Consider the following 26,354-nt stretch of genomic DNA (forward strand, 5'->3'; position numbering starts at 1 on the left):
TACTGCGCTACACATTGTAAGTCAAAATATTTGACATCAAATTAATGTTGCTGCTTTATACCTGACATCAAATTGGCGTGAATTTGATGTCTAGAAATATGGCATTGAATCGATGTCAAATTGATATCAAAATAAAACTGCTTAAAATATGGGTGTGCTTTTTTGGTTCTAATTTGCTTTAGGGAGGATGGCTGTCGATCTGCAGCTATTAAACTTTCAATCTGAAAATTCAATTGCAGTATCGATTTTTTTTTTGGACAAAAGATATTCCATTTAAATTCAAAAACAACACATCAGCTTGGACAAGAAAATATAATTTTCACACCATTCATATTCTTTCATGGTCCAGGTGGGCGGGATCAGGTTAAGGCTCACAAACTAGACCTTCACTGGGAAGCTGGGCTGACGTCATACCCTTTATCGGTGGCTCAACAGTGGTACAGCCAAAAAAAAAAAAGGAAAAAAAAGTGCTACAGCCGGGTACAGCGCGCCTGCACTGGTTTGCGTGATTTCGCGCATGCGCATTGGCCAAGCTTCTGTCGCCCGCCAATTCTTCTCGCGATTTGCGGCAATCCATTTCATTGGAAAAATATTGGTAAGTAAGAAGTCAATTTCTGGTTATTAGTGACGTTAGTGTTTATTGACGTTCAAATTGTGTCGTCAAGACGAAAGACAAATTATTTTTATAACTGTTACTGATTATAACAGACTGTGTTTAAGCTAACGCGGTGGTATACTTTTTATAGAATTAGCTAATCCGCTGGAATTATATTGTTGTCCAAATTGATGGGTTTTTAGCTAATTCCAGCGGATTATTTTAATTCCGTGCATTTCCAGCGGTCCGGGTAACGGAGAGCGCCCTTGGTACCGCATCGTTCCGCCAGCCACCCACCAAACGGGCAGGTCGGGTAATGGGGTGCGCGCATTCAGCGCTTCGGCTGCATTCCACCGAGCTTTAAGTGCGCCGACACCGCCTTGTGTGTCCGCTCTTGTTATTGTTGCCTTGTACCTGCCGTGGAAGGCAGAAATACGTCGGGAAACTAAACGCCGTCGTATGTGGGTTATCAACACCATCTAGAGGCGAGCTCAGCTCGGTGAATGAAACCGCTCGGTAAACCGAGCTCCTCCAGAGGCTGCGTAACCACCGCTTCAAGCGGTATTTCCGCATGACGACTGGCCAGTTTGACGACCTGCTAGCTAGGATCGGTGACAGAATGTAAGGAATGGACACCAATTTATTCAACTGGTTCTTATAATTTTGACACCTAGTGTCATATAGCACCGGGTTTCCACACAGTCACAATCAACTTGTCCGCCATCTGGTCAGTCACAGTCAGCCGTGACGTCATACATATACATATATAATATATATAATACATATATACAAATATATATGACTGTGTCTGTGTGTGTTCAAGTATCTGTGTTGTCCCCTTCAAAGTAACACCTGTAAGTGTATTTATACATATTTAATATAATGTTGGAAACTTATTTTTTCAGACTGCTCAAATGATCAAGATAGGTGGCAGTGGCATCCGTGACAATGTCAACATCACGAAGAGGTTATTTGTGTTCTTTATCAGTTAATCCCAGAAAAATTGCAGCAGTTAAACTGCAGTTGATCATGATAAACTAATAACCTTGATGTGTATGTATTTGACAGAGTCCTTACAAATAGCATAATGGCGGGGCTCAATATGGATGGCGGTAATGCAAGGGTGCCTTCAGAGCAATGAGCCTTTGCTAGGTCATGATTGGTAAGTAGAATCTCCTTTTGTGAATCTCTTTTTGTGCATCACCTGTTGTTGAAATACACTGCTTAGAAAATAACGGGACGACTAGAATAATACATCCTAGATGTCATTTAAGGAAATGTTTCAGTTAAAAATCTTTATTAATCAAACAGGGGAATGTGTTGAGAGTAAAATAACAAAAGAATGTTTAATGTAAAATGAAATTGTCAACCCATGGGGTTCTGGATTTGGATCCTGCTCAAAATGAAAGTGGAAACTCAGAATATAGGCTGATCCAACTTCAGTGGAAATTCCTCAGGACCAGATTCAATTCGAGATCATTATAGCCACTAGTGTCCCCTGCGCTGAGCCGCTGTTGTTTGCTTGAAGAATGATCACGAAACCCCCCCACCCTCCCCCTTCTGGGGGAAACCCTGTTTTGATAAATGTTTGGTCCTCAATCAAAAAACTAATTTTATTCAACCCTTGTAAAATTTGCTTTTTTCAGACGCCATTCAGAAGTAACAGCCTGGCGCTACTGAGGCTGCTATTGTGTCCAGGATTGCAATATATTTGCAGTTAGCACCGGACAGAAAAGGTGGGGGTGGGCGCAGGCCTGCAGCTGTGATTGATTGATGGATTGATTGAAATTGATTTGTGTTTTGAAAAAGTTTTGTAAACAAAATTGTGTAAAATAGAAAATAAAATGTTTTGATCATACATGTATGCTTGATCATTGAGAGATATTCTCAGGTGGAACCTGTTGTAGAAAAAGAAAATGTAGCACTGCCACTTCCACGCATGCAATACTGCAAAACTGCAAGGATTTCGAGCATTACTTTATTGCTTTGTTCTGGAATCACAAGATCTTCATCTTTTAATCCTGATAGAGATCTTTTAGTGAGACAAACTCTAGAGTAAGGCAATTCTACTTGCAATACTAGATTGACATTCAAAAGATGTCAAAATAACATCATATCGTGTGGCTGATAGTTTAAAGAATCACATTGAAACATGAAAATAACATCAATATCATGATTTGGCTTAAGGACAAAAGAATCTTAACAAAGCAATATCAAAATAACATCAATTTGATCATTATTTGGCAGAAATTTGACAATAATCAAATTAATGTCAAAGTTTGACATCATGTTGATTTACGTTTTTGACCAAATCATGATTTCATTTTGATATCAATGTTTGACATCAAGATGATGTCGCATTGACATCAGAGGCTCACACGCTACATTGGTAAAGTGATACAGGCCTGTATCACTTTACCAACGTAGTGCTGCAGAGATATTCACATCCATTTCCTCGTGAAAATGCTGTGTTTTTTGTGTTCAGGCAGGGAGCAGATGTACAGAAGAGGCCAGAAGACATTTAATGTGACAAAATTGTGTCTTCTGCAGGTATGTGGTTTCTTTTTGTATAGTAATTAGGGCCTGAGCCAGTACCTGGCGAAGACCCTATTATGTTTCGAAGGCACACTCGCCACTTCAAAAGTTAATTTGACGCCCTAAACATGCTCGAAAACTCACCAAATTTGGTACACACATCGGGTGCGGCGAAAAATTTGATAATTAAAAAAAAAAGAGGCGCTCTACTCAATAGCGCCACCTACATACACAAAAAACCACGCCACAGGCTGTAGGAATGTCCTACAGACATGGGACCAACACCATTGAACTCGTCTCATCAAGACGGATAAATCATACACTCACACCCCTGACCTAACTGTAACAGGATGTCCACAATTTGGACACGAATGTGTAATTTTGGACAATTTTGCGCCCCGAACAAAATCTATCTCCTCCTAAGCCGTAAATGCCAGGGCTTCCAAACTTTCACACATTACTCTCCCAACTGTGCTGATTAAAAGTTGTTCAAGGTTAATATACTACGCGCTCGGTTTGGATTTTATGAGCCGTCAAAGTGGGGGAGACACATTTCACCTTACAATTGAAGTCTATGGGGAGAGCGTGTCCTCTCAGGGTACATACTCTCGAACAAATGCTTCTCACGTCTATACCATACATCCCACAGCTTTTAAAAACACACCACTGTATTCCTGACAAAAATCCCTACAAAAATATGGTATTTTGTGTGACTTTTGACCAACGTATGCCGACTTATTCAGCTTTTACACAGTACATTTCTTTGAATCCTCCACTCTCTTCACTCTAGCACAGATCAAAGAAAGTGCAGCGGGGGAGGGGCTCTTAGAGGGCCAGCTCTCAACTCTGCACTCACACTGTGCAGCACACTGAGGCTCGTATCTCCTCAACTACAAGGCCTAGGGATTTGCCGATTACACCGTTGGATTCGGGCCGGGCTCAGGCCCTAACAACGCTGCTTGCAGCTTTAATTAGGGCCTGAGCCAGTCCCTGGCGAAGACCCTATTATGTTTCGAAGTCACACTCGCCACTTCAAAAGTAAATTTGACCCCCTAAACATGCATGAAAACTCACCAAATTTGGTACGCACATCGGGTGCAGCGAAAAATTCAATAATTTAAAAAAAAAGAGGCGCTCTACTCAATAGCGCCACCTACATACACAAAAAACCACGCCACAGACTGTAGGAATGTCCTACAAACATGGGACCAACACCATTGAACTCGTCTCATCAAGACGGATAAATCATACACTCACACCCCTGACCTAACTGTAACAGGATGTCCACAATTTGGACACGAATGTCTAATTTTGGACAATTTTGCGCCCCGAACAAAATCTATCTCCTCCTAAACCGTAAATGCCAGGGCTACCAAACTTTCACACATTACTCTCCCAACTGTGCTGATTAAAAGTTGTTCAAGGTTAATATACTACGCACTCGGTTTGGATTTTATGAGCCGTCAAAGTGGGGGAGACACTTTTCGCCTTACAATGGAAGTCTATGGGGAGAGCGTGTCCTCTCAGGGTACATACTCTCAAACAAATGCTTCTCACATCTACACCATACATTCCACAGCTTTTAAAAACACACCACTGTATTCCTGACAAAAATCCCTACAAAAATATGGTATTTTGTGTGACTTTTGACCAACGAATGCCGACTTATTCAGCTTTTACACACTACATTTCTCTTAATCCTCCACTCTCTCCACTCCAGCACAGATCAGACACAGTGCAGCGGGGGAGGGGTTCTTAAAGGGCCAGCTGGCAGCTCTGCTCTCAGCTCTGCTCTCAGCTCTGACAGAGATGGCAGAGAGCGAGCAGAGAAGGGAGGGGCTCTTAAAGGGCCGGCTCTCAGCTCTGCACTCACACTGTGCAGCGAACTGAGGCTCGTATCTTCTAAACTACAAGGCCTAGGGATTTGCCGATTACACCGTTGGATTGGGGCCGGTGTCAAGGACGCGGCCGTAGGCCGCGCGGGGGCTCAGGCCCTAACAACGCTGCTTGCAGCTTTAATTTTCGTTGTCTCTGTGTAGTTACCCACTCCTCACGAACCTTTTTATTTTGACCTCAAGGTGTCATAGTTTTCCGTTTTTGGTACACTGTTTTTCATGGTTTAATGTTAGCTTTAGAGAATCAGAATCAACTTTATTGTCACTGTACTGGGGGGTACAATGAAAATCAGTTAGATGTCCTCTCCCAGAGCCACCGTGCACCACAATTTCAGATACAAAAATACAATAAATAACAATTCAAGAACAATAAAATAGAAGATAGAAATGTGCAACATGTAAAAAAAATAAATAAATGTGGAAGATGCAAAAAGTAATTTTCAAAGTGTGGAGAAAATTTAAGGTGCAGTACGGGACGAGGTAGTTTGATGGTTGTTGACTGGGGGGGGTCAAGACAGTTTGTGTGTGTGTGCATATATCTATGTTTGTAGGTGTTGGCAGTCCTGATGGCCCAAGGGAAAAAACTGTTTCTGTACCTGCTGGTGCGGGGCTTAATTGACCTTAAGCGACTTCCAGAGGGCATCAGGTCAAACGGGTGGGCAGGGTGTGTAGGGTTTGCTGTGATCGCCTTAGTTCTCCTGAAGCAGTAGGGTGAGAAGATGTGTTCCAGGGTGGGCAGAGGGCAACTTTTTGGGCAGTGTTTATGACCTTCTGCACCGCCTTCCTATCCTCTGCTGTGGAGCCAGCATACCACACTCCCAGATTGTAGGTCAGGACGCTCTCCACAGAGGAGTGGAAGAAGCCCAGCAGCAGCTTAGGGTCCAGGTTGTTCTTCCTGAGGACACGCAGAAACTGCAGCCGCTGCTGAGCCTTCTTCACCAGGGCCCTGGCATTGTAGGTCCAGGAGCAGTCGGAGGGGGTGTGGGTGCCCAGAAACCTGAAGGTGGTGACAGTTTCCACCTGTTCTCTATTTATGAGGAGGGGTGTGTGGTCCTGTCTGTTCCTCCTGAAGTCCATAATAAGTTCTTTGGTCCTATGGACATTCAGGGTCAGGTTGTTGTTTGAGCACCAGTGAGACAGTTCCTGTACCTCGGCCCTGTACGCTGTCTCGTCCTCAGTGTCATCTGCATATTTGATAATGCGGTTGGTTGGGTGGGTCAGAGTGCAGTTGTGGGTGTACAGGGCATACAGTAGAGGGCTCAGGAAGCAGCAATGTATACTGCTGCGAAAATTGAGTTAAATAATGTAAAAGACAAAAATGTGTTTTTCTGCAGGTTTTTTTCAAAACTCCAATGGACTTTGCTGTTTTGCACTGCTGAGGGCTAGGAGCAGATGTTCGGAAGAGGCCAGAAGACATTTAATGTGTCAAAATAAATGCTGAAAAACCACCCCGTGAGTCATTCCTCTGAATGCCTGGCCATTTCTGTACAGAAAAATGAAACAAATATTCTATTCTTCAGATGTTTTCCGACTGACCTGACCAAAAAAGGCATGTCTGCCATGTTCCTGTTAAATGTAATTGCACTTGGCACTTAAGCAGTTGGATTAAAAAGTGAAAACCAATTATCATTTTGCCCTTATTTCTTTTTATTGAACATATGTGTGTAGTTGCAGTTAAATCACAATTACCAAGGGAATGTTACAATCTTGCACAGTATTATTCACATTGTAAATATACAGTAAATTATTGGTTAATAATTGCATTACTTTTACACAACAACTTTCTGGAAAATTTCGGTGGCAAGTACTTCTGTCACTACTGTGGAATTGAAAAGATGCTCTTCAGGCAGATCCTCTCTCCAGAGGCAACACTCACACACCAGAGTTATACAAAGAGCATATTCAGAACCTTGGTGAAAATACAGTTCATAGTGGAGGTATAAAATTGGACTCATTGTTCCAACAACCTGTCTTGCTTTCATGTATGCCAGCCTGGGCTTACTCCTTGTCTTGGGCATGATTTGTTTGAAGGTGTTGTTGCCTCTGATCTTGCTATATATATCTATCATCTTGACACTGCTGACAAAGTTTACTTACCTTGAACTGAATCGTAGATTCAATCAGTTCAAATATCTAGGTAACAATGCCAAAGACAAACCCTGTGAGGTAACCCCAGGGAGAGATAGACTGAGTGGCTGTGCTTTACAGAACTGGGGCCTCATCTATCAATGCTTGGATCTCATACTAAAAACTTGCGCGTGGAATTGAGCGCAGATGTCAGAGCGACCGGGCCCGCCCCCGTTAACGCCCACCTATAAATACGCAGATTCATTTAAACAGGGTCTCCGCTGTCCGCGCTCGCAAAATAATGTCAAAGAAAAAGGTTCACGGCGTGTGAGCTGGAGGTGCAGGTCGGGGAGGTGGAGGAGAGACAGCAGATTTTGTTTGGCGGTCTGTCCAGTGGTGTCAGGATAAACAATAAACGTTGTGAGTGGGATAAGAAGTGAGAGGGTGAACACGGTGGGTTCAGAACAACGCACCCCCACGGAGATTAAAAAAGTGGTCGGACCTGTTATTGGCTAAAGTTCCCTTCTCATCACCAGTGTTGTTTATCATCATGTTCATACATCATAACCTCTTCTAATGATGGAAAGAATTAGTCGCTACGTGTTTGAAGTTTTATGACGACGGTAGAAAAGTGTTCGCTCCTTCTTTACTGAACATCAAAGTGATACAAAGCACAGTTTTCCTTCCTAAACCTGCGTGAGCATAACTACGTCATCAGCTTGCACCACTGCTAGCGCTCTGAAAGATTTCCTCTGTTTCTAATGCATGTCTGCAATTCTAACTTCCTCAACAATGCAAGCTAACGTATGACTAAATTCAACACTGCGCAATCACTAAATGCGATAACTACAATAATCAATTGGCTTAAATTTAAATAACAATATGGAAATGGCACTAACAGGACCTCAAGGTGGAGGTCAAGTGGCGTACAGCTGCCCTCCGGAGGAGTGCGGGCCAGACAGGTGGGGGTTAGGGAGAGGGGCACCTAACGGAATTTGAGCAGTGGGTGGCGGCAGTCACGGGCAGCACCTCTGTGAGGGGGATTGTCGCCACCACCCACGCTGACTCAGAGAGCCTGGCGGGTAAGTGGCAACTCCATTTCATTCGCAACATTTCCACATGCTTTGCCACGGATGTAAAGGCAACAAATACACAGAATCAGCCATTTAAATAAACCAATATGTTTAACAGACATCGATCCATCAGCCATGCCGCCGACTTGCAGCACACCTGCCGGCTCCAGTGCCAGCCCGTCCACCGGCTCAGTCATCCGCCAGGACCAGCGGCATTCAGGCCAGCCCGTCCTCACACAGGCGGTCCTGCAGTCGCAGGAGGACATAACGGGGATCAATGAGCTTGAACCGCTAGATAAATGTTCTGGAACGTTTCGTAGACAAAGTAAATGAATCTGGCTTCACGAATCGTGTAGTAGCTTCTTACCCATTCACATTGTGGAAATGAAATTCTGGCGTGCGAGATCCCGGCCGGGATCAGTGTCCATCCCTCCAGATTCTGCGCATCGATGATCTGCACATTGATGGAGTGGGAACCCTTACGATGAATGTAAGCGTGTTCTTGTGGGACGGTGCTTTTATGGAAACAAGAGTGCAGTCATTAGAGAATTAGACACTAGAGAATCCGGCTATTGCTGCAAGTTGCGCTTTAATATTCTCCCGCTGGAATGCTTTTTTGTGCCCCATGTATGGGCGGTTAACAAATTACGTCAGTTACCAAACACCACCACAGGGTGTCGCCAACGGACCAAAGTGCAGTTAACGCAAGAATCGTCTTTCCGCCATGTTCTACTGCACCTCCGGAGTTGGCGTGAAACAGCGCAAGAATCGCGTTGATACATGTGAACGTGAGCGTCGATCCCGGCGTACACAAGTTTTTCTTGCGTAAACCGCGTAAACCCCGTCGAAACATGAGGCCCCTGGTGTTGCTTTTGCTTGGTTTGAATGAAAACCTGCAGCCACACAACCCTTTACTGGATCAATTTTACACTCCTGAATTCGTGTATCTGAGCAGCCTAATTCCCTCTTGCATGTCTTGGACTGTGGGAGGAAGGCAGAGTACTCATAGAGAACCCACACTGGCACAGGGGGAACATGCAAACTCCACACAGAAAGATCTCATGCTGGGGCACCCTCAAGAGCCCTCTAACCAATGCAACACAATGCCACCCACAGCCACCATGAGGTTAAATTGTTATCTGGGTTTTGTGAACCAAACAAAGGTAAAGAACCTATGCTTGCCACCCGTCCCTTGAAATACGGAATCGTTATGTAATTGGGAATTAAAAGTTGCGTTCCGTATTTCACAATTGTCCCATGCACGTCTGTCACACACACACGCACATACGTGGACACTGAACTAACAATATTGAACAAAATAAAGGACAGGAAAAATTAAAGAGCAAAATATTGTAGCGTTCTTCCAATGTTATGTTGTGGAGTTTTGAATTGCGGCCATTTTGTTGTGTAGGGTCACCTTAGGCAGGTTGCAATTTTTGCATGCCTGGTCAATTTAGTTGGCGGGCCTGGGTTTTTTCCGTTTCTTGTACTGGGAGTTTGGTTGACAATAAAGGAGACAGTACGGACCAGACTTGCTCCTGTGATTCATTGTATTTACCGTTACAATATGTTATCTGCCTGCCTGCTGCCTGCCCTGCACTGCACAGCCCAGCCCCTTTGCGTTCCACTTCCTGGTCACCGTTCGTTGCCTAGTTACCTCGCTCGCTCTGCTCAGTGCACCCCGCGCGTTTTAAAAACAACAACAAAGATGTCTTCGACTTCTACAGCAGACGCTCAGGACACCCCACCTCGTGTTGGGAGGACGGGAGTGGGAAGAGGGCAACCCGTGGCTCAATAGTGTCACTGAAGATGAATATAAAGCAAACTGCAAGGCATGCAGGACATTTTTTTTATGTTATGCACTTTCTTTCTTGACTCCACACAGATACAGAGACCTGACCTACTGAGATCTACATAAATGGCCATTTCTACCATGAAGATGTTGTCTGTTACTAGTTTACTATGACCATGCTCAGTTTCAGGCTGTCTGTACAGTCATGTTTACATGTGCAATGCTAATAAAGCACTTTAAACTTTAAATCAAAGCATTTTGTTTTTTCATATAAAAATAGATATATTTCTATGCATCTTAGGAGTTTTGGGGATGTCCCTTTTTTTTCGCCTGTGCGGCTTCAGGCGCGAGGGGGGCGTCCCTTATTTCTATTTCTGGAAGGTGGCAACCCTAAAAGAACCTGGTCTCATGCAACTGAAGCAAAATCTGATGAACAGATATCAATAAGATGAAAGCATTTTGTTACTGACATGAGACAAGCAACAGAAAAGAATCCCAAATTATACAGTCAAACCAGCTTCGACAGAACCCCTTAAAGCACAGGTTACAGTATTCAAATAACTGAACTGGAGGTGCGGCGTGGTGGTGCCGTGGTAGAGCATGTTCTCCTTGGGCCTGCATGGGTTCTCTCTGGGTACCCCAGCTTCCTCCCACAGTCCAAAGATATTCAAATGGAGACTAGGCTGATTGGATATTCTACATTGACATAGGTGTGGCTGTGAGAGTGAATGGTTGTCTATAGGATGTACCCTGTGATGGATTGGTGACCCGTCCAGGGTGTACCCTGCCTCACGCCAGAAAGCTGCTTGGATATAAGATGGATGGATGGAACTGGAGGCTTTGAAAGTGAGTTTTTCTCCACACTGGCCAGAGAGCAGCTGTTCTGATGTGTTCAATGATCGTTTGTAACACAAACGATCATTGATAGTCTCTGTGCTTGTCATGCCATACATGGCTGAAATGGCATGTTCCAAAAGATCTTAAACCCAAGCTGCTTTCCAGGCATACAACCCATCTCCAACACACACATAAACTAGTGGTTACTAAGGTGTGTGTGTGTGTGTGTGTGTGTGTGTGTGTGTGTGTGTGTGTGTGTGTGTGTGTGTGTTCATGCATGCATGCTAGCATGGGCAAAAATGGATCGATGGATGTTTGAATGAATTGACAGAGTGACTTTTGACCGGAGGATCATGCAGAGCCTGCTGCTTTTTTTTTTTTTAAACACATTAGTTCTGTTTTTCTATCAATCTGCAACCCGACCTGATCAAATGAAGAAGAAAAGCTGAGCTTTATTTAGCAGTGTCTAAGTACCAATGACTTACAGCACTCTGCTCGTATGTTACTTTTCAACCAGAAGTGGGTTGGTGGACAAATAAATCCTTGATGTTGTAAAAGCAGCGAGTAGAGTTGCTACTCAACATGAAAAATGTCATGTGATAACTTTTGTTGTGATTTGGCACTATAAAAATGAAACTAACTTAACAAGAATTGGTATATAAAACAAATAAATGAGGTGAGAGAATGCATCCTTGAGGTGAGTCAGTTTTAATTTACATAAAGACAGACATCATCAAATAGTTAACATGTTGCTGCTGATCATATTCTCTGTCACAGCAAAAGGTCCCCCAAAACCTTCAATTTTTAGTTAAGTCATCCTTCAGCCACGTCTCTGTTAAGGTGAGAAATGCCAAATAAACAACATACTTGCTTTTTGTATTAAATACAAACTATTGCAGGTATATTAGCCAAATAAAACCATGACAAAAGTTATATATATATATATATATATTTACACACACATGCACACACACACACACACACACACACCATTACTTATAAACTCATAAACATAAGTATTGTTGTTTATTTGCATCCAAAGTGGGGAGGCAAAATCTAGGAAGGGAATCTGTTCCATCAGATTTTGAGTTCAAATACCCATTGAATTCCTTGAACTGATTATTAAAGCAATTAGATTATGCATCCAATTTTTTTCTGAATAAAAATTTTCAAATATCAAAACCTTATTTTCACTTTTTTCTTCCACAATTCCACAAATTCAGAATCACAGTTCACAACAGTTTAAATGTCAAAAGACAAGAAATGTGAATATTCTCTGTAAATCCCATTTCTTCAGCCAGGTTCCTCTCAAACAATGGAGGGAACAAAAACTTTGCATATGTGTTCATGGCCTCAGATCCAAAGCAGTAGCAAGTGGCATACAGGCAGGAAGATACTGTACTGTGGATCACAAAGAGACCAATACCTTAGTTTGTGTTCTTGCTCAAACCAACATGCTTTATTTCTGAGCATAAACATATTCAAAATAGTGAGTTTTTAATGGGGCCAGCAAGGTGGTGCAGTGGTTAACGCTATCGCCTCACAGCAAGAAGGTTCCAGGCTCAAGCAAGGTCTTTGTGAAGTCTGCATGTTCTCCCTGTTCCTGTGTGGGTTCTCTCTGGTACTCCAGCTTCCTCCCACAGTCCCAGGACATGCAAGAGGGTACTAGGTTATTTGGATACTCTAAATTGACTGTAGGTGTGACCGTGAGAGTGAACAGTTGTCTGTCTCTATGTGTTGGCCCTGCGATGTCCATGGTGAACTCGGCCTCTCCTCCAAAGGCAGCTGGGATAGGTAGCAGCCTCCCCCCCGGCCCTTAACAGGATAAGTGGTAGAAAATGAATGGATGGAGTTTTTAATGTATTTTTCTTTCTTTTTCCTCTTCCTAAACATCCTTCATGTCCTTGAGTTTTAGTTTCCTTTAATTCCCAAAGTCCATAATATCTTTGGCAGTTTATCAGAATTTCATCAAATAATAAACAATATATCTAAATCTAGATATACATGTCCACTATTCTTTTGCACCCTTACATGTACGCACATAATTTTGCCTGAAAATGCCTTACACACAGCACTTGGAATTACTATGACCTGGGAGACTGCAGAATAAGAACATTCTCATCACTCTTTTGAACATGTCTGATGGTGAAGACAACATTGCAGGGTGGAGACCACGATTGATTGAAATAGTAACAAGATTTTCATACAATATAATTAAGCTGGGAGGAAAAGGAAGGTTTGTTTAGGTTTTACTCCATAGCAGTGTTTTTTCCTTTGCGCTTATCCTAATGTCTTGAAATATGATAGAATTCTGGATTTATTTCTTTCAAATTACCATTTTCAGTGACCTTACATTTATTGTCAAAGCATCTTCTGGAAAAACTTTCACACTTTAATGGACATGATATCTCCAGTGAAACTTGGCCAATTTGTGTTATTCCATGTCTCTAGATCATCCACAGGCTCACACTGATCAATTTGTGGCTCACTATCTATATATAAACATTTATGTTATACCTCTTAAATTTGAGACACAGCACTGGCATCCATTCATTCGACTCTGCCTTGTTACATCACCAATGGTTTGACTGTTTTATTTTAGTTATGGAAGTAAGATTTTCTGTTGCACAATGATACCAAATAACAATAAAGTGCAGGGGTCTTCAATGTCTTTTGGGTCAAGTAGCTTTTAGCAGACAGAGAGACAGAGAAGGGACCCCTTATAACATGAACTGTATAAAATTATGTTGCACATTGAACTTGGCCAACAGTACAATGACTTGTAAGCTAGCCTACAGTGCCATATATAAATATACTTCGTTATTGGGCATATGATACAAAGCTATTAGAATAGTATTTATCAACAAATTCCATATTTGTTTTAATTCTACATATTTATATTAAAATCTATATATTATCAAGCATTTTGTGGCCCCCCTTGCAGAACCTCTGTGGACCTCCTCGCAGTAACAGACCCACTGTTTAATTCTATTGTGTATGAGCCCATTTTCATTAAGTTGTTGTTCCTTATTCGAGGGAACAGCATCACAGTAACCGAAAACAAAGGATGACACTTTCATATAATACAGTGAGAAGAGGGCACAGTGAAGACGACAGCTAGAGGGGCATTATAGAGAGAAGGCCAGAACCAGAGCCAGAGAGGCATATATTATATTCCTCTGGATTATGTGCATCCTTGTCTACACTGGCTTTACTACTGTGCAAAACGAGTAACATCAAAAAGGAAATTTTGGTACTTCAAAAATCTTTATAAGGGGTAATGGTGACTAGCACATTACTACTCCAGCACAGTAGGTGGAGGTAGTGCGACTCTGGCCGATTGGCACCCGTCATACAACTGCAACGAAGAAGACAATTGAAGTCACCCGGGAAGGTGGCAGCAGAGCAGCGGTGGTAAACGCGGCAAAATATTGAACGTAAGTAACAATAATTGAGTACTGAGAAGCAGATTTTGAGCTCTACTTATAAACGGACGTTGAACTTGGCGGGCGTCAACCTCTTGTTGTGAGCAGCAGTTGATCATCTAGCTACCATAAAACAGGTCAACGTTAGCTGTTCGTCACCCACGAACATGTTTTAATCCACTCTCCACACACAACAATAATATGACAAGTTAATCAAACTAGGGAGCTCTGACGCAGGACTCGAAGCGCAGTGGGTTTGTACAAGATGTCTTCTTCGGTGTGATGTCATCAGCTGCTGCTGCATATGATGATAAAGATGACGAAGGCACACTTAACATAGACAGAGGCTGCCCACCGAACTCGGGTAACAGCATTTTTAGAGCAATTGTTTCTGTGCTGTGGAAAGGTATTCTTCTGGAGAATGTTTGCTCAGTAAAGCGTTCCTCCATTGTGGACAAATATTTTAAATATGTTTCTATTGGATGTGTACTTTTTGTAGAGGGGTACCATCACCTTGCTTTCAGGACTCCTCAGCGCTGCTATTTTGTCCAATCACATTAAACTGTTGACTCAAGGTAAGATAAACCCCAAAGGAATTAAGGGCCAATTAATGTGACATTTATGACCTAGATACAGATTTTATAGCAGAAAAATCTTCTATGATCCTCCATGATTGGCTGATAATGGCAGACATATTGGCTGACCGGAATATTGGTCCGATAAGAAATGGTAACAAATGACTGTTTGAGATTTTACATGACACTGAAATAGATATAGAACTAATCTAGGAATGGTACAATAGACATACATATCATTATGGTGTCATATGTGGGCCATTCTACCGAATTCGTGCAAATTGCTGTCCCACAATAATAAAAAAAAAACTATTTAACAAAACAATTAAGAATTCAGACCTTTAATAGTTACTAAGATTATGGTATGATCTAGTTAAACACAAGACTGTAACATGATAGTAATTAAGCTAAATATATACAAAATCATCATTTATGCTACCTTCCTAGGTACTTTCTATTGGGAAGTAGTTGTCCCAATCTCTAAACCCTAAATTTCAATCCATGAAAATAATACTTAAAAGAATTTTGTCATTTTTTTCCAATGGTGTATTTTAAAATATATGTTTGGTTTATTTTAAACAGAATGTAAAATATTTAGATTCATTTTGAAGTTTTTTTTTTAAATTATAAAACATGCTTTAAAAAATGGTGTCCCACACTTTCATGTCACAACCGTAACAGGACTAGTTGTACCACATGTGTGGAGCCTGGTTTTAGCCACACACCTGAATTTCTGACCAGGAAGTTTGGGGGCTCAAAGCAAAATATTATATTTTGTTGTGTGTACAACTGTTCAAACATCTGTTGCTAGCCATTTACTTGTTAGCATGTTTGAGTTATGCTCGGAATTAGCTAAAAATATCACAACTGTAAACGTCACAACCGTAACAAATTGTAATGTTATAGTAGTGACAACATGTAATGTTCCACATATATAAGGCAATGTTTGATCATTAATATTACATTATACTCTTAACACATAATAATAATAATAATAATAATAATAATAATAATAATAATGGGCTGGACGGTGGTGCAGTGGTCAGGACTGTGGCCTCACAGCAACAAGGTTCTGCTTTCGAGTCCTGGCTCGGGCGCGGGATCTTTCTGTGTGGAGTCTCCATGTTCTCCCTGTTCCTGGGTGGGTTCTCTCTGGTACTCCAGCTTCCTCCACCGTCCAAAGACATGCAATTTGGGGACAAGGCTAATTGGATTCTCTAAATTGACCGTAGGTATGAATGTGAGTGTGAATGGTTGTTCGTCTCTGTATGTTGGCCCTGCGATGGACTGGTGACCTGTCCAGGGTGAACCCTGCCTCTCGCCCGTAGATGCTGGGATAGGCTCCAGCCCCCCTGCGACCCTTACTAGTAAGGAATAAGCGGAAGACGACGATGGACGATAATAATAATATTGGATTTGATTTGCAAAGCACATTTCATTTTTAAAAATCTCAGAGTGCTAAATAATTTATAATATGATAAAACATGAAGAAAATGCTGATTTATATTTGACATTATGCAGCTTAGCTGGGAGAAAACAAGCAGCAATGCCAAAAGAACACAAAAAGAGTGGAGCAGAGAGGGTGAGAGAAAACAGAAAAAGACTGAGGGAAGACCCAGAGAAGTACGAAGAATATTTAAAGAAGGAAAGAGAACGAAACAAGAAATGAAAGGAAGAAGGAAAGGTCAAATCTATCAGTGATTTATCTGACAGGGAGCAAATGACGGTCAGAAGATCATGGCGAAAAAGACAGCAACATCACAGGGTATTGGTGAAAAGTCAAAGAGAGCTTGAGAGATTGTGCGTGGCTTCCACGCCACCTCCCACACCCTCTGCCACGCCTTCTGCCATGTCTTCTCCCATGCCTATTCACCTTCCATGCACTTCTAGTGAGACGAAATAAGACATTCTGTTATGCGTGTCCACAGAAAAATAAAGACCCTTGAGCTGAAGATTAAAGAACTTGAATGGAAGAAAGAAAAATATAGAAAGCGGTGCCATAGATTGTGCGTGAGCCAGAGAAGTCACAATGTTCCCCAAGAACAAAATCTCAGAAGGAAGTACGGAAGCAAAGAAATCGTGTGCATATCAGAAAGACCCTTCTTTTTCATAACACACTCATGCATGATTTGAAGAAAAAATACAAGGCTGCCAAGTACAAAGAGAAACATGAATTAAAGCTGCAAGCAGCGTTGTTAGGGCCTGAGCCCCCGCCTAGCCGCGGCCGGATCGCCGGCCCGAATCCAACGGTGTAATCGGCAAATCCCTAGGCCTTGTAGTTTAGGAGATACGAGCCTCAGTTCGCTGCACAGTGTGAGTGCAGAGCTGAGAGCCGGCCCTTTAAGAGCCCCTCCCTTCTCTGCTCGCTCTCTGCCATCTCTGTCAAAGCTGAGAGCAGAGCTGAGAGCAGAGCTGCCAGCTGGCCCTTTAAGAACCCCTCCCCCGCTGCACTGTGTCTGATCTGTGCTGGAGTGGAGAGAGTGGAGGATTCAGAGAAATGTAGTGTGTAAAAGCTGAATAAGTCGGCATACGTTGGTCAAAAGTCACACAAAATACCATATTTTTGTAGGGATTTTTGTCAGGAATACAGTGGTGTGTTTTTAAAAGCTGTGCGATGTATGGTATAGACGTGAGAAGCATTTGTTTGAGAGTATGTACCCTGAGAGGACACGCTCTCCCCATAGACTTCCATTGTAAGGCGAAAAGTGTCTCCCCCACTTTGACGGCTCATAAAATCCAAACCGAGCGCGTAGTATATTAACCTTGAACAACTTTCAATCAGCACAGTTGGGAGAGTAATGTGTGAAAGTTTGGAAGCCCTGGCATTTACGGTTTAGGAGGAGATAGATTTTGTTCGGGGCGCAAAATTGTCCAAAATTAGACATTCGTGTCCAAATTGTGGACATCCTGTTACAGTTAGGTCAGGGGTGTGAGTGTATGATTTATCCGTCTTGATGAGACGAGTTCAATGGTGTTTGTCCCATGTCTGTAGGACATTCCTACAGTCTGTGGCGTGGTTTTTTGTGTATGTAGGTGGCGCTATTGAGTAGAGCGCCTCTTTTTTTTTTAATTATCGAATTTTTCGCCGCACCCGATGTGCTTACCAAATTTGGTGAGTTTTCATGCATGTTTAGGGGGTCAAATTTACTTTTGAAGTGGCGAGTGGCCAGGGACTGGCTCAGGCCCTAATTAAGAAGCGTACTGACAAGCAGGTTGTTCAGGAAATACTTTTTACGTTTCTATGCTCAGAGAAACACGAGGCAGCTCCCACAGAGTAATCAACACGACTGCAGACAACCCACATCTGAAGTTCACCTATCAGAGAACTGCCCAACACAAGATCTTAAACCTAGTCAAGACTTTCTTAAATCGAGATGACAACAGTCAGGCATCAGCAGGGAAGAAAGAAACAATGACTTGACCTCATATTATTGATTATAAACATTTGTGTTTGTAAAATGCACATAATAAGGCAGGTTATGAGTTAATATTAAGCAATAAGGTTGAGGGGATATTATACAAACTTGCAAACAAAATACTGTGGTCACGACCAAAACAGTGCGGTCACTACCATAACACTGTGTGTTTTGTAAAGTAAAATAAGAATTGAGTCATTAAATAACGTTTTATGATAACTATTGGTTAAAGGTACATTCAGTGTAATAACTAATTAACTCTGAGATCTCTATCTCTATTTAAATGCAAGCTTTTTTCTAAAATGAATTACACGGATGTGTAATTCATTTTAGAAAAAAAGCTTGCATTTAAATTTTGATGAGTCTTAGAAAATAAAATTTGAAATTTGTTTAAGAAAAATAATTTTAATCGATTTAGTTGTAAAACCCTTCATAATAAATTACTAAAATTATTCTTTAGAGGATGTATGGTTTTTATGGCAGTGTGTTGCTGTGTTACGGTAGTGACACATTTCAGGAGCAGAAAAACATTTAAAGAACAGGCAGACATTAATATATGAAATTTGACTGCGCCTTTACTAGATATGTACCATAGAAATATGGTACAATATATGTATGGACAGGGTTTTTTGAAAAAAAACAACTTTTAAAAATGTGTTTCCAACTCTGGACTTTGCATGAATTCCGTAGAATGGCCCATATCAAGTGTTAAAAAGTTTTTCTTTCGATCTGGTCCACATTATATTGAAGAGCATTTATTAGTCATATGTTCACATTACTCTTCTGGATAAAAATGAAAACTCTCTAGTTTCCTTGTAAGTGTATTTAGTTTGCTTTCTATTTCAGTGTTTTTTTTTTCATGTCTGGTGTCCATTGTTTGATTGTTGCTAATGGTATTCCTTTGTCCAGTCGCCTGCAAGGCCGATGGACTTGTTATGAATGGACTTTGTTTGTGACAGGAAGATGAGTGAGCTGGAGGCTGTAAGCCTTGACATCCAGGACAGAATATCATCCATCCAGTGCATGCTGGATCTGTATGTTGCAGGTATGCTGTGATAATTACGTCACTTCTCAAATAGAATCATTCAAGTAAAATTATATATAGCACCTATATGTCTCCAAAAACTACAGATGTACCTCAACCCAAGATAAAGAGATTTGTACAGGAATTATTTGCACTTGAGAAGCTTCTGGAGGAGTTTGAAACATATGTTCGTCAGCAGAAGGAGGAGCTGGAGCACCTGAAGGTAAACTGGAGGCGGAGTATCCTTCTACTTATGCACCAGGCAAAACCCAGCTCAGCTTCTTTTTATTTCATTTCATGGCTGCATAAATGGGAACCAAATCAGGTGCATGAGACAATTGTTGTTTTTTTTTCACACAATCCAGTGTTGTGCTTCATGACACATTTTGGCAAATTTAATGGCTGCCTATGTCATATTGAGACAGTGTCACAACACACTGGATTAGTAAACAGAAATGTGATTAATACAGATGGATACCAAGGGCCGGTATCAATTGATACATTATCTATATGTGATAGCGTCTGTATTGGAGTACCAATAAGCTTGACAAATGTTGCCACTCTTGGTATTCATGGCATGTCACATTAATTAAATCTTACAAAGCTGCCAACCATCCCCTAATGATGTCGAAGTTGCTGGCACCACACAGATGTAAGTAGCACTTCATAGAATTTCTCTGTAGCTTCTCGCTCTCTCTGAGCCGTTGGTTTAATTCTGAACAGCACTGTTGTGTGTTTGGTGGTTTTGTTTGGTGACATTGCAGCTATTAAATCAAGTGTTTTCAGCAGCTCCAAAGTGTAACAGGTGCAAATAAATTATCATTTCGCATTATTGATTTGAGATACTTTTAGTCGCTGTTTCATAATGTTAGTTCTACTGATGTCTTGTCAGAAATGGACAAATTCATACCTGAGAACGGTTTTATTGTGAATTCATATGCTAAATGTAATGTAAGTATGAGCATTGACAGTGAGAGAGGAGATTGATTGCCTTATTTTTTTTACCAGCTCTTGATTGGCTTTGTATCTTAAAGTTGCTGCCTTGTTTCACGTTTTAGTTTTCTTCCTAACTCTATTATGTCTCATTTCATTGTCACCCTACAAAACATGATGACTTGTAAATAAACATCACCTTGAGTCACAGCCCTTTTGCCCCTCCTGCACCTAAAAACACCTCTTAATGTCTGCTGTCTTTCACAGGCTTAAGAGAAGATTTTGATTTGATACAGATCTCCACAACAATCAGACATTATCATTTAAAGGGTTTTTAATCAAATTAAGAATAATGGTGAAAGAATCGTATCACAATATATGCAACACCAGTCAAAATAGTAACAATAATCTATCTCAAAATTGCACAGCCCCACTTACAGTATCTCTGTTTCTTGTCCTCCTTATTTTTCTCACTTATACACAGCTGTAATGTTAGGCATTATATTAAAATTGGTGGTCATCACCATGTTTGCCTTTGGTGTATTACAAAGTAATACATCATTGTATACATAAAAATACACTTGAAGTAACCCTCACAGACCACATAATCAAACATAAATTAAAAGACACAAAAAACAACACAGAAAGGATTTAAAACTGTAAAAATGCTGAATATCACATCACATTAGGCCATCTGTAATTAAAGTTTTAACTCAGGTCAATGGCCCTAAAAAATAGGCATTTTTGGAAGTGACAATTAGGGCATGACACTCTTGTGTGTGTTTCAGGACCTTGAGAAATCCTTCCAACAAGATTTGTGGGATGTCCAGCTCATTACAGAAAATATACCTGAACACATGCCCAGGAAAAAATGCCCAGGAAAGTGAGGAAATTTTGTCTTTCATCCTAAATTTGCAGTTTTGGATTAGACAGGAAGAGCACTTGAATTTAGAGAAGTTATGTACTACATAGTATATATAGCTTACTCCTCTTCAGCTTTTGTTAAAATCATTAAAAGACATGGGAAACTTTCACTGAGCTTCTTGCTCTTTCATTAAATCTAGCTCACCCATCAGTGGACCTCTTAATCTAAAGCCTGATTTATGCTTCTGCGTTGTGGCGACGCCGTACCTACGCCGTACCTACACCGTACCTACGCCGTACCTACGCCGTACCTACGCCGTACCTACGCCGTACCTACGCCGTACCTACGCCGTAGCCCCTATGCCGTAGCCCATATGCCGTAGCCCCTACGCCGTAGCCCCTACGTCGTCATTGTGCATTTATAGTTCTGTGTCGAGGGAACGCCTTGCTCTGTAATTCACCGCCAAGCCACTAGAGGGGTGTGGCTTTATCTTCGTATGGTTTTGGGGGACTCGAATTCCTTAGTTTTCTTCCGGTCATAGCACATGGGTCAGAGACAGAGACAACAATGGAAGTTGTAAAGGTGGTCATACTTGCGAACCTCCTCGATAACTCTTTCTTCAGCTTGGTCCATTTTTATTTTTGCGTGTTGCTCTCACCACAGAAACTTTAAAAATGGCGGTGTTGTGCTGAACCGGAAATGTCGTGTGAGCGGACCAATCACAGTCCGTTGATGTTCACGTGTCAGGATTTTTTGGAGGTGCACGTCGGGCTACGGCGTAGGGGTCTGCGTTGACGGCGTAGGTACGGCGTAGGTACGGCGTCGCCACGACGTAGAAGCATAAATCAGGCTTAAGTATTCAAATAGAACACATAGCTCATTTAAAAGAAGATGACCATTCCCTGAATAGTTATAGTTAAGGTGTAAGTGAACTGATGTGTTGGTTGACACTATCTGCAGTAAGAAATAAACATGAAATGGATGTAGCATGGTAGCACCCTCCATTCTCAACACCAAATACCTTCATGTCAACTCAGTGGAAAAGAAGCAGTAACGAACCAGAGAGCAGTGGCAGCAGACCTCCAGCCCAACCACCCGGAACATGTCAAGAAGACCAGCAGGAGCTTTGTCAAAGAGATGGAGTTCATCACCATGCCTGAGTTTGACAGCATTCCTCAGTGAGTGTCCCTTTTTAATGTACACCATGATGATTGACTTATTGGCACAAGGAGGTCTGAGGATTATTAACAATAATCATAATTCATAAATATCCCAGTTGTGAACAAACAGTGTAAGAGACTGTTATCCATCTTATTAGGCTTTGTATGTACGTATGTTCCCATAACTGGCAAATATAAATACACTCTGCGGACAAAATTGGCATTGTTTGTCGATCATCAGTGGTATATATTGTGGTGACATTGTCCAAGAGACGTGATTGGGTGTTGGGTGGTGCTTGTTTATGTTTTGTGTGGTCCAGGGAGAATAAAGGCTCTGGAGTGCATCAAATACTCCAGTTACAAGACGATCTTTGGGGGTTGGTGTTATAACTAAATACAGCTAAACAAAACATTCTTTCAGTAGTGTGAATGTAAATGTACTCTGGGCCTCATTGAAGAACCCCCTCATGAGCTGATGTCCCTTTGTTTGAGAGGAAAAACCATAGCTGGGCACATCAGCAGCAGCATATAACTGCAACTTCTGATCATTTGAAAAGTCCGTACAGAGATATTATGGAACAAACATTTCTGTTGGATTGGTTTCCTCTAAACGAGTATCCTTCGGATTCCTTTTCTTCTGCTTCTCATTTCCAACAGATAAACACAAAGAAGTAGGAAGATGAACAAATTCACAAAATTATTTATTTCGTTAAGTTTTTTTTGTTGGTACACTCTCCCACTTCCCTCTAAATCTTGTTTGCTTTCCCCTTCACCTCTGTCATCAGCTGCTCTACATTAGACTAAATAGTCTGTCCCATTCAGGTATATGAAAGGACGCCTCTCCTATGATCAGCTGAATGCAACAGTGCAGTGCATAAACACAGCTGTGGTGGCTAAATACAAGATCCTCCGTCAGCCTGTGAAAACACTCAGTAATCATGCACGCAAGCTGCACCAGCGCTTCAAGGACCAGGAGACTAAAGACACTAAAGGTACGCTGGCTACTGTTCAGAAGACTAGACCTGAGGGAAATTGTTAATACATATGTTATGATAACATGTCTAATTTCAGGTGACACTGATATTTACTTATCATTTTAAAGACATTTCTATAAAGATCAGGACCACATCAACATGTTTCTTTTCAAATTTTGGCTACTATGAATATCAGTTCTTAATAGGCCAAGTAGACTTCATTCAGTTGTAATAAATGTTAAAATTTAAGTGCAAAAATACAGCTCTTCAAATGGCAATACAACGATGCCATGAAAGGAGCATTTCATATAGAACTGTGTATGTATTACAAAAGGGGACTTCTAATTAATATATTGAAAAGTCTCAGCATATAAAAAGTATTGGTCACATTTTCTCAGTAAATATTTTTCTAAAGGAGCTACTGACACAACATTTCACCAGATGTCGGTAACAACTCATACAAGCCACACATGCAAAGACATCAAACTTGAATGTCCATATGTGTTAAAAATGGAATGATACAGGGGAAAAGTATTGAAAACATGAAAAAATGAAGGCGCAAAAAGGCACGGAATCCCAAGACCAGCTGAAATCTATCAGTAATTAGAAAGCAGTCAAGCTCTTGTCAGTGCAAATGAATGTAAGATTGTTCAGCTCCAACTGATTGCCCATAAAAAGGTTTCTCATTGCCAAGGTGTCACACAAGAAACATCTCATGATGGGTAAAAGCAAAGAGCTCTCTAAAGACCTTCGCAGCCTTATTGTTGCAAAACATACTGATGGTGTTGGTTACAGAAGGATTTCTCAACTTCTGAATGTTTCAGTGAACACAGTTGGGGCCAAAATTCTGAGGTGGAAACAACAACATTTCAACCGGCCATGACTTAGGTGTTCATGCAAGGTTGCTGACAGAGGAGTTAAAGAAATTATCAGAACAGTTGTCCAAGAGCCAAGGACCACTTGTGGAGAGCTTCAGAATGACCTGGAATTAATGGGTACAATTGTTTCAGAGAAAGTAATGAGTACTGCACTCAACAGCCATGGCCTGTATGAACACTCACCACGCAATACTCTGAAGACTGAGCTTGAGTTAAGTTTGCTGCACAACATTTAGATGAGCCTGTGAAATACTGGAGAATATATAGTCTGATAAGATGAGACCAAAATTGAACTCTTTGGATGCTATAATACACACCATGTTTGGAGGTCAAATGGCACTGCACATTACCCCCAAAACACCATATCGAAAGTGAGGTTTGGAGGTGGAAATATCATGGCGTGGAGCATTTTTCAGCATACAGCACTGGCAAACTTCATATAATGGAAGAAAGGATGAATGGAAAAATGTACCGAGACATTCTTAATAAAAATTTGCTGCCATCTACCAGGATGATGAAGATGAAATGAGAATGGACAGTTGAGCAAGACAATCATCCCAAACTCAGCCAAGGAAACTCTCCCTTGTTTCAGAGAAAGGAAATAGAGTTGCTAGAATGGCCCAGCCAATCACCTGATTTGAATCCAATCCAATAAATCTATGGAAAGAACTAAAGATCAGAGTTCATAGAAGAGAATATCAGAACCTTCAAGATTAGAAGACTGTTTGTGTGGGAGAATAGGCCAAAATAATACCTGAGCAAAGCATGCAACTAGTTTCTCCATACAGGAGGCACCTTGAAACTTTTATTACCGACTAAGGCTTTTGTGCAAACTCCATCCATCCATCCATTTTCTTCCTCTTATTCTTGTTAAGGGTCGCGGGGGGGCTGGAGCCTATCCCAGCGGCTACGGGAGAGAGGTGAGGTCCACCCTGGACAGGTCGCCAGTCCATCACAGGGCCAACACATAGAGACAGACAACCAGTCACACTCACAGTCACACCTACAGTCAATTTAGAGTATTTAATCAGCCTCATCCCCATTTGCATGTCTTTGGACTGTGGGAGGAAGCTGGAGTACCAGAGAGAACCCACACAGGAACAGGGAGAACATGGAGACTCCACACAGAAAGATCCTGTGCTGGAGCCGGGACTTGAACCCAGAACCTTCTTGCTGTGAGGCCACAGTGCTGACCACTGCACCACTGTGCTGCCCATCTTTTGTGCAAAGTATTAAATTTAACTAAGTGTATTCAATACTTTTCCCCTGTGTCATTCCATTTTATTACACATAATTTATGGACATCTAAGGTTTGATTTTTTTGGGGGGGGATGTGTGGGTTGTTACTGATTATCTAGTGAAAATTTCATGTCAATAGCACCTTTAGAAATATATTTCCAGAGAAAAATGGTGACGTATTAAACTTATTTTACCTGCTGTATGTCAGTGGTACTAAGACAGGATACGAGTCCATCAGGACTGAGCAGCTCTGGTCTCCGTGCTCTGCTGAAATGTGTTTCAGGTCAGTTTTTTTTGGTGGAGGAGGATGTTCGTGAATTCACTCAGATGAAGGTGGACAAGCGATTTCAGGGGATTCTGAACATGCTGCGACACTGCCAGCGTCTACGGGAGCTAAGAGGGGGAGGCTTCACTCGCTACATGTTGTTGTGAACTTCAAGGTCTCACATAGTTTCTGTCAACATGAATATTTTGTATCACAATGAAGTGAATTGAAACTACATTTATTGAATAAAAATGAAAAGAAAACAATACCAGTTTTTGTTTTGAACACTTGATAACGATTAAAAGGATTATTCAACCTCAAGATCCTTGTCCCTTTTAACAACACTCATACTGATCTGCGCAAAAATGTGCTTTTAAAATGGGAGTTATAAAAGAATATTACTCATCACCATTTACCTCTTAAACCGAGTTCCTTTTTTTTAACCAACACTTGTGGTTTTGACACTTGAGGGTGAATCTCTGAAGCTGTGGATTCTATATCGATGCACTCTGCTGGCTGAGAGTTAAGCAGAGCATTATCAGCCATGGACAGAATCTAATGACACATTCTGTCAGCTGGATTTCTTTCCACCCTCTAGCTATCCATAGCAAAATGAAGCTTAAAACATGTAGTTTAAGTTGTATGGACCTAATGCACTCAACAGGCAATGACACATTAACATTTAACTTGATTGTAACTGAATTCGGTATTCTGATTCCGATTCAGCAATTCTGATTCTGATGTACAGTATTACACAATTACATTATTACAATTATTAGTAGTACACAATTGCGTAAAAATTTGAT

The 26,354-nt window shown here is 41.3% G+C and overlaps 1 protein-coding gene and 1 long non-coding RNA gene across 9 annotated transcripts; both read left to right on the forward strand.

The window, feature by feature from the left end:
• Positions 1-544: 544 nt before the first annotated feature.
• On the forward strand, positions 545-6,639 carry LOC147255827 (uncharacterized). Its single transcript, XR_015117721.1, has 6 exons — positions 545-595; positions 1,501-1,562; positions 1,664-1,757; positions 2,242-2,331; positions 3,081-3,145; positions 6,360-6,639. It is a non-coding gene; the product is annotated as an uncharacterized LOC147255827 (long non-coding RNA).
• A 7,464-nt stretch (positions 6,640-14,103) lies between these two features.
• ska1 (spindle and kinetochore associated complex subunit 1) lies at positions 14,104-25,883 on the forward strand. 8 transcript variants are annotated; one of them, XM_086213835.1, is made up of 8 exons: positions 14,104-14,231; positions 14,719-14,794; positions 19,120-19,255; positions 19,342-19,457; positions 20,956-21,050; positions 22,070-22,210; positions 23,015-23,184; positions 25,567-25,883. In XM_086213835.1, exons 3-8 carry the CDS (start codon positions 19,150-19,152, stop codon positions 25,713-25,715), a joined length of 777 nt encoding a protein of 258 aa, XP_086069961.1. In that variant the 5' UTR covers positions 14,104-14,231; positions 14,719-14,794; positions 19,120-19,149; the 3' UTR covers positions 25,716-25,883. The 8 variants fall into 8 exon arrangements, with proteins under 8 accessions (XP_086069961.1, XP_086069967.1, XP_086069964.1 ...); XM_086213841.1 differs by having other exon boundaries at positions 19,174-19,255; XM_086213838.1 differs by having other exon boundaries at positions 19,170-19,255; positions 25,567-25,882.
• Positions 25,884-26,354: the final 471 nt, after the last annotated feature.

Source organism: Aulostomus chinensis, chromosome 9 (assembly GCF_037954235.1).
Source record: "Aulostomus chinensis isolate RoL2024-O1b breed Wild chromosome 9, RoL_Achi_v1.0, whole genome shotgun sequence".
Lineage (NCBI taxonomy): Eukaryota > Metazoa > Chordata > Actinopteri > Syngnathiformes > Aulostomidae > Aulostomus > Aulostomus chinensis.

Excerpts from the sequence above, each read along its gene's own strand:
- ska1 (XM_086213835.1), top strand. The coding sequence starts at position 19,150 with ATGGACTTTGTTTGTGACAGGAAGATGAGTGAGCTGGAGGCTGTAAGC. Across the intron at positions 19,256-19,341 it reads GCTGGATCTGTATGTTGCAG|ATGTACCTCAACCCAAGATA; the intron begins GTATGCTGTGAT and ends CAAAAACTACAG. Across the intron at positions 21,051-22,069 it reads AGGAAAAAATGCCCAGGAAA|TGGAAAAGAAGCAGTAACGA; the intron begins GTGAGGAAATTT and ends ATGTCAACTCAG.